The 12,921-nt window shown below is 48.6% G+C and overlaps 1 protein-coding gene across 3 annotated transcripts in view; it reads right to left on the reverse strand.

The window, feature by feature from the left end:
- The window catches only part of Ldlrad3 (low density lipoprotein receptor class A domain containing 3), a 238,014-nt gene that overhangs the window by 3,730 nt on the left and 221,363 nt on the right, over nt 1-12,921 (reverse strand). For all 3 annotated transcript variants that reach the window (XM_052183084.1, XM_052183083.1, XM_052183086.1), the window contains exon 5: nt 904-1,249. In XM_052183084.1, coding sequence (XP_052039044.1) covers nt 904-1,249 — 346 coding nt within the window. The remainder of the gene's footprint in view (nt 1-903; nt 1,250-12,921) is intronic.

Raw genomic sequence — 12,921 nt, forward strand, 5'->3', positions numbered from 1 at the left:
CAGCACTGCCTCCATCCCAGACCTTGAGGTACTGCTTACTTCTGATGGGGTGGGAAAATGAAGATGAACTCAGATAGGAGCTGCCACTGAGAAGGGTCCCACGGAGAAGCCCGGCCACCCCAGAGGCACATCTGCAAATGCTTGATATGACACAAAGTGAGTCCTGGGCTCTGGGGAGGAGGGAGCTCTGAGCAGGGGACCTGAAGGCAGGACATGGAATGTCTCAGTCTAAGGAGACTCCAGTAGCTGACTGAAGAGCAGGGACGTCTAAGAGGGTTATCTGGTGTAAACGGTGGTAAAGCACGTGCTTACCATAGCTGAGGCCTTGGTCTCTATCTCCAATCTCTCCCTCTTTCCCTCCTACTCTCTCTCAAACACACACACCCGAACAGGAATGACTTAAGCTCTCCACTCTAACCACAGAATGCTGCTCTTGGCCTTCTATATTTGGGGCTCACAAATAATGGGCATTCCCGTGTTTAATAAAAGCTTGGGGCTCTCCATGCCGTCCCCTTTACCCTTTTACAAACGAAGCCAAGCAAGGTAAGAGAGACTTACTATTCCCAGTCAACAAATTAACCAAACCTCTCACGCTACTTTTCTGTAGGAGCAGACAAGGCCCAGAGATGGTCAATAGCTGTAACATTGTTGCTTGACCAAGGAAGAACAGGGATTCTTTCTCTAGGTCCTTAGATAATGACTTAAAACTGTAGCTTAGTTACTTCCCTCACAGATGTATCCAGAAGATTAGAGCATATGGAACAGCCTATAAGAAATTGGTAGATGCCAAACACTGTTACTGCCTACAGGTACAGAGCGCAAATTCTTAAGACTTCGGTGGCCCAGAGTGTGCACACTTCTCTCCCGCATCAGATGCCCTCCTCCACAGTCTCTCTCTCTCACCTTTGGTCCAGCAGGGCCTCTGAATAGGAGGGAGGAGAGCCCACTTCGGAGGCGTTTTGTTCAGCCTGGGTAGCCACATACTGCACACCATTATTGACATTGTAGGTGACGTTGCAGTGGTGTGGGTGGTCCAGGACCACCAGGCGAGAGAGCAGCACAGGGTGCTGCAGCCGGTGCACGGGCAGAGTCATGAGGTTGTTTCGCTTCCGCTGGTGATGCAGGACCAGCGCCAACAGGGCCACCACCAGCACGAAGATGACCGAGCTGCCGATGATGGCGTACGTGATGCTGGGGTAGTACAGGAGCTGGTTCTCCGCGGTCACAAGCACCTGCCCACTGCCCGGCTCTGAGAAAACCAGGAGAGAAGAGAGGAAGAGAGGATGTTACAGTGGGCTCTCCTGAAGTTTTGAAAACCAACCCCAGGAACGACTTGCCAATTAGCATAGCAGGGCTACTCCCAGCTGCCGTCAAGGGCGACCTCCAAACGTCCATCACTGAATGGATATCCATAACTGAACTCTTACCCAGCCCCAAACATAAATACTGAGACATGCTATGAGTGTGAGTTTCAGAAACACACGGAGAAATAAGCCTACAGTGATCACTTTGAAAACTTGGTTTCTTTAAAAAAACATTTCTTTAGCTGGGTAGAAGTGGTGCATGCCTTTAATCCCAGCACTTGGGTAGGCAGAGGCAGGCGGATTTCTGAGTCTGAGGTCAGCCTGGTCTACAGAGTGAGTTCCAGGACAACCAGGGCTGTACAGAGAATCTCTGTCTTGAACAACCAAACCAAACCGAACACAACACAACCAAACTGAACTGAACTGAACCAAACAAAAAAACAACAACAAAGAAACATTTCTTTAGATTGTAAGAATGTGCTTTTGTTTTAATCACAGGTGTGGAGATTTGAGGCTGCTTCAGGCTGTCAGGAGCTGCTGACTATGATTTGACTCATGCATGATTTGCCAGCTGCAGATAGTTTCTGCAACTGTGTGATGTTTGGAATTCTGAGAACTTTTCAGAGGGTACAGAAATGCTAGGCCCCGAGAGGTGAGGTGGGTGGTTGTTGGTTTTTCAGGGGTATTTGTTGTAGTTTGTTAGTGGCCGTGCTCAAAGAAGAAATTAAATTCAGGGGTCTCTCACATCCTCTCTCCCTTCCATCTGTCTTTCTCTCCTATCTATTGTTAGGAGAATAAAGAGGGTCAGGGATAAAGGGTAAGAAAAGGAAAAACCCACAAAGTAACAAAGACCAGCTCTGCTCACACTGTTGACTGTCTGTGTGAGGTATGAAGGCCCAATTTCCGAGAGAGCGAGGGTGGCAGCACCGAGAGTCACTGCAAGGGGGCATGAGGGCTCTCTCTGGGCCATTTGACAATGCTCTCAAACGAGACTTCCATGATGACGGCACATGTTGGGAAGTTAACTAAAAATCATTATATTGTACAGTTAATGTGAGTGAATCTCACGTTCTATAAATGAGACCTCAAGAAAGTTAGTTAAAAACTCAGATGTGAGAAATATAATACCCAGGGGTCAAGAGTGAGAGAGTTCTTGAGCTTCCAGAAACCAGTTCTTCGTTGAGAACAGTAAAGCACACACGAGGGAGGCAGCGGCAGGTACGCACATCTAGGACTCCAAGTATCTGCAGAGTGTCTATCTTGTGCGTGGCCCTGGTTGATCTTTATAGGTACAGCTCCTGCCTCTGAGCCAGACAGGACCCACCTGGTCCTCGACCTCCTTTCTGCACATTCGCCCTCTGGAACATGCTGGGCTACAAAATGGGCCAGACATGCTGGGCTTCTGAAGTATGGCACAGACAGTAACTGTCACAGATCTAGAGGAGTAGCCTGTGCTACATTCACATGTGTGTTTCATACACACAGGATATAATATTGAAGGTCATAGTTTTTCTTTTCTTAACTTTTTTTTTTAAACTTAGGGTCTCACATATTTCAAGGGAGCCTGAAATATGGCTTAAACTAGCTTTGATTTCTAATTCTCCTGCTTCTCCTCCCTAAGACCTAGATTGCAGGCATGGGTCGCCACTCCCTTGTTTATTCAGTATGGAGATGGGATCCCGGACTTCCCGCATACTAGGCAAGCAAGTTATCAAGCCAGCCAAATCGTGGTTTTGAAGATGAGCACAGGGCATCTCGGTGAGGTTGGGTCCCCTGACTAAGATCACTGAGTTTGGAGGAAGCAGCCTGCTTGACCTAAGCTAGGACCCGACACTGCTCTATGAGCCTCAAGATCCACTAGATAACGCAGGCATTTCCTCGGGTCTCAGGGTAAAGGTCTGGGTCACACCCCACCTCTGCTGACTACCAATACCTTCCTCTCGAGTCACATGTCAGTGCCTCAAGGTGACCTGTTTCCCAGCCAGCAGGGCACAGCGGACCACCTCAGGAAGTCCAGGCTTGCACAGGAAACCAGAAGAGCCCCTTGCATAAACCTGGGAACTCCTTGTTGATTCAAAGAACTACATCAACCTACTATTGTGCACAGTCAGAGAAATATTCTAGTTTCAGTCCCAGAAAGTAAGTTTGGGACCACAGCACTGCGCTTCTTCAATCAGTGACTCAGGAAGAGTTTTCTGTGCCCAGACAGATCATCAGTTGTTAACCTAAGATAGCAACAGAGGTGGAATTAAATTAGCCACTCCCTTCTTCAATAGGACTGGTGTCTTTGCTTTGGTTATCACTACAGTCCTAGGGTGGAGGACGAGACCTGGCAGACAGGTCCTCAATAAATACACAGAACACAACAACAAAGTCTGTTTATTCCGACTTTTTGCTAAACAGTAGGTGCTATTATTATTTCTGTTTTAACTCAGAGAGGTAGATTAACCTGTCTGTGATCACAGAAGGAGCCTGGTCACTGGGTGTCCTCCTAAAGCCTGCATGCTGTAGAACACATGATCTCTGCATTCTTGATTTGGAAAACAAATCATCCCAATCTGGGACGAATGAAGACCTTCCCCTAGGGTCCCTTCTCTCTACGTTGACTCTTCTCTCTAGTCATACCCAAACTTGGACTAAAAACTTAGGGGATTGTCCAAGTTCCTGGCAGTCGTCATTCTAATGTCCCCTGCACATCTGACCTCTACAGAAGGAAGCAAATACGAGTGCTCTGAAAGGTGGGCATGGATATCTGTACAGTTAGGGCAGGGAAGAGGACTGGGACTTCCCTGGGACAAATGACTACCACTCAGCTCTTAGCTTAGATAATTAGAAGCACAATGGGGCCAAGGGTAGGGAGAGGGGAGGGTCAGAATTCAGGATTAAAATGCTGTCTCTGGCTTACTTCCCACACAGACCTGAGGGGTTACAGAGCTCTGGGTGGGTCCTGGGGCTGTCACTTCCTGGTGCTTGAGTCCAGGCAAGTGATCTAACTTTCATAAGCCTTAAGAAATAGCAGGGCTGAGAAAGTTAAGAGCATTCCTCCCCAGGCCATCAGGAAGATGCAACACACAACTGAGTGCTGAGCACAGTGCTCCATAAGGGTTTGCACTCAGTGATGCTAGTTCTTTAAAAAGAACTATTGCTTTAAAATGGCCGCGAAGAAATGTGCACACCACAGACAGCAGTTTAAATACACGGCTCAGAAGCACTAAGTAAATCCAGGTTGTTGGGTGAATATCACTGCTGCCGATCTCCAGGAGCCTCAGCCCTCACACACACGTGCATTCTAGATGTCCTCAAAAGCCATCTCTGGCAAGTGGTCAAGAACCCCCACTGAGGGGTGAGCTGGGGAGGGGTAGATTTTCACAAGGAAAGTAAATGTGTCCAGGGATTGTGAAACTCTGACATCTGTGTGACCCACTGGCAGCATTACAAATGCAAGGGGGAGCTCTTCAAAGAGGGGAGCCAGGGCTTTGGTAGCCGGAGGATCTCTCTGCTGTCTCTGAAAGCTGGCTCTCCTCAGCACGGCCACTTTGGCAGTCGAGAAGCAGCGATCACATCCACTCAGGGAGTTATGATGCCACATAACTCCGAGCTGCCTGAGCTCCTTTTTTGCTCTGTATGTAAAATGTCATCTTGCATTAATTCATTAACTAGGCCCACTTTTCTTAAGAGCTTAATGAGCCTGCTGGCCAAATTACTAACATCAGAGTCGCCTGCGACCTGCGTTCCAAGTGTGTGATCCACGGATAATGAAGTTTCCATTTATCCTGGCTGTCCCTCAAACGCATGCCCTCCCCACTCTACCATCAAACGTCTTGAATTCCACTTCCTATCTGCCTTTGCTCCACATTAATTCATCTGCGGCTACTGGCCATTTCTGGATTCACAGCAGCCAGGGCCCCACAGTGGCTGCTGCAGGGGCAAGCTGCGCTTTGCACCATTCCTGGGTGCTCTGCCCCCAAGATGGAAATCTGGACACTTAACAATGACAGCTTTTTAGCTAGTGTCCTGGGAGAAGCAACACTTTCGACTAAGCCAGGCGTGCCACCCAGGCTGCTGCAGGGACCACCGCCGCTCAGAGCCCTGACTCGGTGTTCCTTCCCATCCCTAGATTTCATTCTTGGAGATGAAAATCAGATCTCCTGCAGGTTACTGGCATTTTGTCCACTGGCTCGGCCACAGGCTGTGTTTAGGCTGCTGGGTGGGTCTTGGGAAAACATGTAAATTCATGCCTGAGGTTTATTCAGGTGTGGGTTGTGGGAGAATAAAGTGGGTACAAATATGGAGTAGCAGGAGAGATTAACGACATACAACAGCCCTCTGTATGTACAGGTGGGTTCCACATCTGAAAACCCCAGGATTTCAGAAATGGTGGATTTGATATATTCATCCTTACTGACTATGTGTAGACATTTTTGGGTCACTAGTCCCTAAACAACAGTTACAGAGCACCCACACTGTTCTAGGTATAAATAATCTAAAGGTGACTTAAAGTACACAGGAGAATGTATGTGAGTTCTATGCAAATATTATAGCATTTTATGCAAGAAACTGGAACAGCTGTGGATCTGGGTATTATGAAACCAATCCATCACAGACACTGAGAGATGAATGTATATTAAAAATATAATTATTTTTGACACAGTATCACAGTAAAAATGCAATATTTTTCCTTGGCATGGCTAAGGTTCAAACCCAGAGCATTGTGCATGCTAGACAAGCACTTTACCACTGTGCTATGGCCCCAGCCCAGAAATTACATTTTAGTACCAGCGTTCATGAAAGCATTGTTTGTAATAGTAAATATAACAAAAACGTAAATGTCCATCATCACAGCTTGATTTATTAAATTTGCTGTCTCTGTACAATGTTACTCCTATTTTAAAATTTACATAGCATACATTGCCATGAAGTATTTGGAAGATGTGTCTATTACTAAATGAAAAACCAAAGTTTACAAGAGAACAGCTGTGGCTGACATATTGATTTACAAGGTAGCAATCCAAGTTCTCCTGAGTTGGAATTTCACTCCCATTTTGCAGTACTAAGAGGGAACAAAGTTACTCCAACAATGTGTCTAGAAGTGGGGCCTGTAGGAGGTGACTGGGGTTTGATAAGGTCACCAGGGTGGAAAACCCATGATAGAATTATGGGGGCTTTCTAAGAAGGGGGAGAGGGTAGGGGGTCTACTCAGTCATGCAAGCTGCTTGCCTCAAATGCATGGGGGCCTGAGTTCAATCCTGCGAACCCACATTTTAAAAAAGCTGGAAATCATGACACACATTAGTAATCCCAGCCCTGGGGAGTCAGAGACAGGTGGACTCTTCCCAGTGGGCTCACATCCCAGTTAGTCATGCGGACTTGGCTGGCCCCAGGCCTGAGAGGCCCCGCCTCAAAGGGGAGGGGAGAGACAGCACCCAGGAAAGGACAACTGAGATTAGCTTTTGGCTTTTCCAGGCACATGCACATCCATACCAACAGACTTCCTGAGAGAGAGACTCGGGGATGCAATCTCCCTCCCTCCTTCCTTCTCTCCCTCCCTCCCACCTTGTCTCACAATGTGTGGCATCTTGCACCATCTTAGTAAGTCCCCAGTAAACACAGACTCTTGACTCTCTAGAACTCTGAACAGAACAACCCTTTTATTTTTCCATAAATAAAATTTTCAGATATTTTATTATAATAGAATAGTGTAAACTGGGCTAATCAGAGACTGTACCACACAGGTCTGGAAGATGAGATAGAGATGCAGGAGTTTCTCTGTGGAGGTGTGCGGCCCTTCATATCCTCACAGAAATGAAGGGCCTTGGGGCTCAGACCTCACTGCCCACCTTCCAGGGACACCTCAAACCAAGGGCACACTGTTTAAAGATGGCTCCTACGCCCCAAGGCCTGACTTCCTGCGTGCTGAATTCCTGTTTCTGTAATATCTGGTATGCCTCAAACTGACTTCTCAACTTTGCGCGCGCACATGTGTGTGTGTGTGTGTGTGTGTGTGTGTCCCCGCATGTGCACATGTGGCAGGGAATCAACTCTCGAATGCCTGTTATTTCTTTGGACTGAATACTTTAACAAATCAAGTTTATTAAGGTGTAATTTATGTACAGTAAAATTTCCTCTTTAAAATGTTAGGCATATAAGATGAGTTTGGCAAAGTGAATACAACTATGCCACAACCAAGGCTGGAGCCTTCCATGTCTTCCTATGCTGCTATTTTGTGAGATGGCTCAGCTGGTAAGGGGCTTGCCACCAAGTCTCGAAAACAGAATTCAATTCCTGGGATCCACAGGGTACAGCAATGAGACACTCGGCTCCCAGAAACCTCCTCTGACCTCTACAGCCAGGAGGTGGCGTGAACATGCAAACACACATGTGTACAAGAAGCAAAGTAGAATCAAATGTAGTAAAACTGCATGGATGGCTTATTATTATCAAGTAAGAGTATTTCGGATGTTCTGGGACACGGGTGTTTATCCCATTGTTTTACAGATTCTCTTCCAAACTGTGGTTTCATTTTTCATTTCCTTCACAGTGTCTTTTTCGAGAGAAATGCATCTTTCTTCTTCTTTCTGAATTTAATGAAGCCCTCTGCAGCAATTCCTTCTTAATGGTTTGTGCTTGCTCTATACTACCCAAGGAACCCTCACCTAAATTTTTACCCAGAAGGAAAGATAGAGCGTTAGTGCCTCCATTTACATCGATGATGTACTGCGAGTTAATTCCTGTTTATGGAGCAAGCTAAAGGTCAAGGTGCTTTTTCTCAATCTGCGCTGACAGCCAGCTTCCCCCACACCATGGCGGAAGGCCTGGCTTTTCCTGTCAAATTACCTTGGCCTCTGTGTTGCAAACCAACTTGCCACCCAGGCCTGGCCACCTCATTCTGTTCAACACAAGTAGGTATATTTACCCTCATGCTTACAGCTTCTGAACTGCACTTGATTCTCATCATAAACAGCCATGATAATTATTAAGGATAAAGCAAAAAAACCAATGTTAGCCACAGATAAAATGCTTCCTCCCTTCTGCCAACTGACCAGAGCTCCACAAGATGAAAGTCTATTTTATAGTGGTGCAGACCAGGCTGGCAAACTTTGTCAAGAACGAGAGAGTAAATAGTGTATGCTTGATATACTACCCAGTGTTAGTCAGCTACTCAGCTCTGCCTTTTGAGTATAAAAATTAGGAACGATGACTGATAAAGTAAGCCCTGGCCACACCCGCCCTTATGATTAGCTATAATTTCAGGACTTTCAGAGCCTTTACTAGGTGAATGTTCCTTGTAATGATGCCACAGGCTGAGCAGATTTCATGAGCCCTGCTATGTGGCTACAGACAGGACATACATCATTTTCCCAGAGACTACTTTCCCATCATTCTTGAGGCTGTCTTTCAATCAACCAGCTGAGGACATCCTTGGCCTTTGAACATACGCTGGAGAAAGTTTCGTGGCATCAGCTGCCTGCTAGAAGGTCGTAAGTTGATACGGATGATCTTGGCCCTGTTCTATTCCTGCAGTAGCAGCAAGTCCCAGCTCCCTGGCCCCAGCAGTTGACGTTTAGTGTCACTGTTACAGACAGGAACCCGCCAAGTCCTGGGAACCTACGGCTGTGCACCTGATCCTTGGAGGAAGGAGTGATGTCACCCAGTGCCTCCCACACTTGACAAGACTGAGCAGCAGGAGCTGATCCCGTTTAAATTCTCAGGCAGTCCAAGGCTGCTCTTGTGCGCTCACCACATCCAAGAGCTGCTCGCAGCTCCCTCCGTAATCAGTTCATCAGAGCCACTTCTGTCTGCAAAACCTTATTACCCAGGGAAATGCTGAGTATGCACGCTGGCAGCGCTAAGCGCAGGAAACTATCTGAATAATTCAGGCAACAGGCTAGTGACGGAAGCATTCCACCCTGGGCTCCCAGTGCAGAGTTTTATTAGCCCTGAGCAAATTCACTGCTTCTTGAGATTCCTGATATGAGCACGGTTGACCCAGGGCCCTGGTGCCCTGGAGGGCAGGGCTGTTTATTTTGTTCTTGGCCCAGGGACAGCAGGCATTTGACAGAGACCCCAAGGCCAATCAGGATCCTGCATCCTGGGTCTCAATGCTGGAGCTCCTGTCTCAGAGTCCCCTTCCCCAGCCACTGTCACCCACGCCTTGCCCCCAACCCCAGCTCTCTAGTCTCCTTTCCAAATGCTTCCAGGATGTTCCTTTAAGACACAAATTCACTTGCTCGGGTCAGTCCTCAGCTCAAAATCCTGGGTGGCTTCACATGTGCTCGGCACAAAGCAGGAGTCGTCACTTGGCCTCCAGGCTGGACAGTTATTGTCCCCATGGTCACTCTGACCTTCGGTGTTGCCTCTCTCTGCCTCCTGAGGCTACAGACCTGCCAGGTCCTGTGGTGTTTTCAAGACACTAAGTGTGTGCACAGCATCCACGATCAGCCTCACAGCTGCCCCCAGGGATGGGCAGGTGGGTAAATCCCTAGGCACTCACTGTTGCACACTGTGCCAATGTCCCTTCTTCTACTAGAATGTAACCCTACCAGGACAGAGTGAACTGGCTTGCTCATCCCTGGATAACATGTAAGCGTCATGTGTGGCCTCTGCACCCGTGTTCTCTCAAGGCCACTAGCCTCAAGGCATTGTAAAACCAGGGCCTCCCCTCACTTCCTGGGGGAGAATGGCAGAGGGCGCTTAATAGTGGCCATAGCTGGGCACCTCTGAGAGGGTGTGCTCCTCAGTGACTGTTCACTTAGATTCTCAAGTCACGTGGCTCAGAAGTGATGGAGCGGAGAGTGGAGCCCAGGTCCACGTGACCCACATCCAGGAAAAATAAGCAGGTTTCATTGACCAAGCCTGCCGAGAGTGTTGCCTCAGAGCATGCAAAACCAGGGCTGGGTCAGTTCAGACGTGGAGACGTCACCTGGCACGTGAGGCCCTAGGTTCAATCCTCCATATCACGGGGAAAACTCAGACAACGAGACAATGAAAAACGATTTCATGGCTGAATCAGCTTGGGTTACAGAGAAGACAGCAGGCGTCTGTATATCAGAAGAGAGTCCTGTTCCTCTGGAATAGTCCTCTTACATGTCTGGTGGGGGCATCAGCCTGGGACCATTTACATAGAGGCCAGGAGTGGGAAGAGGATGCGGTTTCCTTCCTAGGTGACTAAGATGCTAACCTGACACAAGGGCCTGTAGCCTGGGCCTGGCTCTGCTGTCTCCCCAATTTTCCAGAACTTTCTACCTCTCAATAGTAGAACCCCATCTTGTCTCTGGTCCCAAGTGTCTGTCTAGTGTTTTGAACTAGGCTGTCTGTCTGAACTAGCCACGGACACAGTACTTCATGTCCTTCAGATATTTATGACTTGTCTAGCACTAGACCCTGCAAACCCTGGGTCCCACAACCTCCTGGGAGGGTTAGGAAAGCAGTTTCACAGAGAAGCCTCAGGAAGCTGGTACCAGCCTAAGCTTGCAGGGCTGAGAATACAGTTCCTAGACTGTGCCAGGATCTGAGACCTAGCAAGTCCCTGGCTGGGTGCTCAGTGGGGAAAGAAGTATCACCAAGTGCCACATTCTGACCTTCTGCTGTTTCTCCCCTCCAACCCTCTCCTGATGCTCCACTGGTTTACCAAGGGGAAGCTGGCTGTGGCAGCCTGGGGATCTGTTCCTAGGGCCAGCCTAGGATCCAGCACAGGGGCCCCTCTTCTCTGTGGGACCTCCCCCATGCTGGACCTGGCCCATCCCTCCATCCTCCTGGTGTCCCTGTGTTTGAGAAACTGTCCACTGTCTCCTCTGTTGGAATTAAGGGGATCCTTTCCATGCCTTCTTTATGTGTCTTCTTCCTACTGTTTTTATACCAGCATCTATCAACATGCAGGGGGCTGCCGGTCGGTGGTGGCGCATGCCTGTAATCCCAGCACTCTGGGAGGCAGAGGCAGGCAGATTTCTGAGTTCGAGGCCAGCCTGGTCTAGAGTGAGTTCCAGGACAGCCAGGACTACACAGAGAAACCCTGTCTCTCTCCAAACAACAAATCCAAAAAAATCAAACAACAACAACAACAACAACAACAATAAATCAACAACAACAAAACCATGCAGGGGGCCAGGGCTTTAGGTGTGGGGTGGCGGGGGAGGAGGAGGTGAGCTGCATACTACGCAGGAAGCTCCTTCCTTCAGAGCACTGAGTTCACCCAGAGTGAAAGAAATGAAGACTGCCCACATGGGAATAGCAAGGAAGGCCGCTGTCCAGGTGGTGCGGCCGAGTCTGAGGCACGCTGAGGGTGGAGAGTGCCTATAGGGGCACTCGGTGTGTGTGTGTGTGTGTGTGTGTGTGTGTGTGTGTGTGTGTGTGTGTGTGTGTGTGGTGGCTGCTAGTGCAGAGAGGCTGAGGCTCTCACTGTCATGAGGAGTCTCGTACAATCAGTCGACAGAGCAAGCCTGCCTTCTGCTACTTGCTTCTTAATTGGAAGCAGAGACACAAGTGAGGAGGCAGTCGGTCGCTAATCAGGCCCCCGCTGACTGGGGCCCACTGTTACTGCATTCATTGGCTTCCTGGATTGTTTCAGAGACAGCAGTCTGCTCACACGGCTGTCCTAGAGCAGACAGAACAAACTGCTTTCCTGGGCTGTAGCAGGACCCAAGCTGTGATTTCCCACAAGGCCTGTTTTTCATTCTTTGTCTCTCTGTCTCCCCGGCGCCCCCATGCCCTTCCAATTCATGTCTCCTAATGCCCCAAATCCCACTTCTGAGTCCCCAGCATAACCTGCCCTAGTCCAATGTTTGGTTTCCCTGCATCTAATCCCAGGGTCTGTGACGATCAGGGCACCGAATGTAAACACAGGCACATCTACATAAAATGAGCAGGGTAGTCTGAGTCTGGGAATTTTAGAGGCAGGGTTAGCATCCTGTCCTGCTTGCCAGGAACTAGATGAATGACTAAGGGGCCACTAACTCCACCCTTCTAAAAGCTCACTGTAAAACTGAGTCTTGGAGCCTGCAGCCACCAGAGCTAATATATTATTATTTAATTGAGCCGTGTGAACTCATAAGAGCCCGTATCCAGGGCTGTTTGAAGCTAGAGGTGGCCCCCTCCAGCTCCTATGGCCCTGCACCCGTGTTCTCTCAAGGCCACTAGCCTCAAGGCACTGACTTGGTGACAGTAAAACCAGGGTCTCCCCTCACTCACCCCAACCTTCCTGTTTAGAACAAACATCCTAAGGACCCATCACCTCTGTGGATCCAAGCACATCTCCTGTCCCAATTTAGATGCAGATTGAGAAAGCTTAATCCAAAGGGCAGACCAGTAAATGACTGAATCAAAAGGGTGCCATGAAAACCCCACTGAACCATTACCATGGCAACTCAAGTGGCTAAAATTAGCTGAAAGGGAGGAGGGTGATGGGAATACCATGCCTGCAGAACATCGGACCATGACCAGTACCAGTTAGGTCCCCAGCCAAAGGGAAGTCGGGGTGGGGAGGTGCAGGCAGAGGAGGAAGAGGAGAGCGACAGAGAGGTAATGGCAAAGAAATAAGCACCAGGATGGAAATCAGACATTGGTAGATCTATCCCTGGAATTTCAGTCATTCTCATAGTAAGAGTTTCCAGGGCTACCTGCC

This window comes from Apodemus sylvaticus, chromosome 5, assembly GCF_947179515.1.
Source record: "Apodemus sylvaticus chromosome 5, mApoSyl1.1, whole genome shotgun sequence".
Taxonomy (NCBI): domain Eukaryota; kingdom Metazoa; phylum Chordata; class Mammalia; order Rodentia; family Muridae; genus Apodemus; species Apodemus sylvaticus.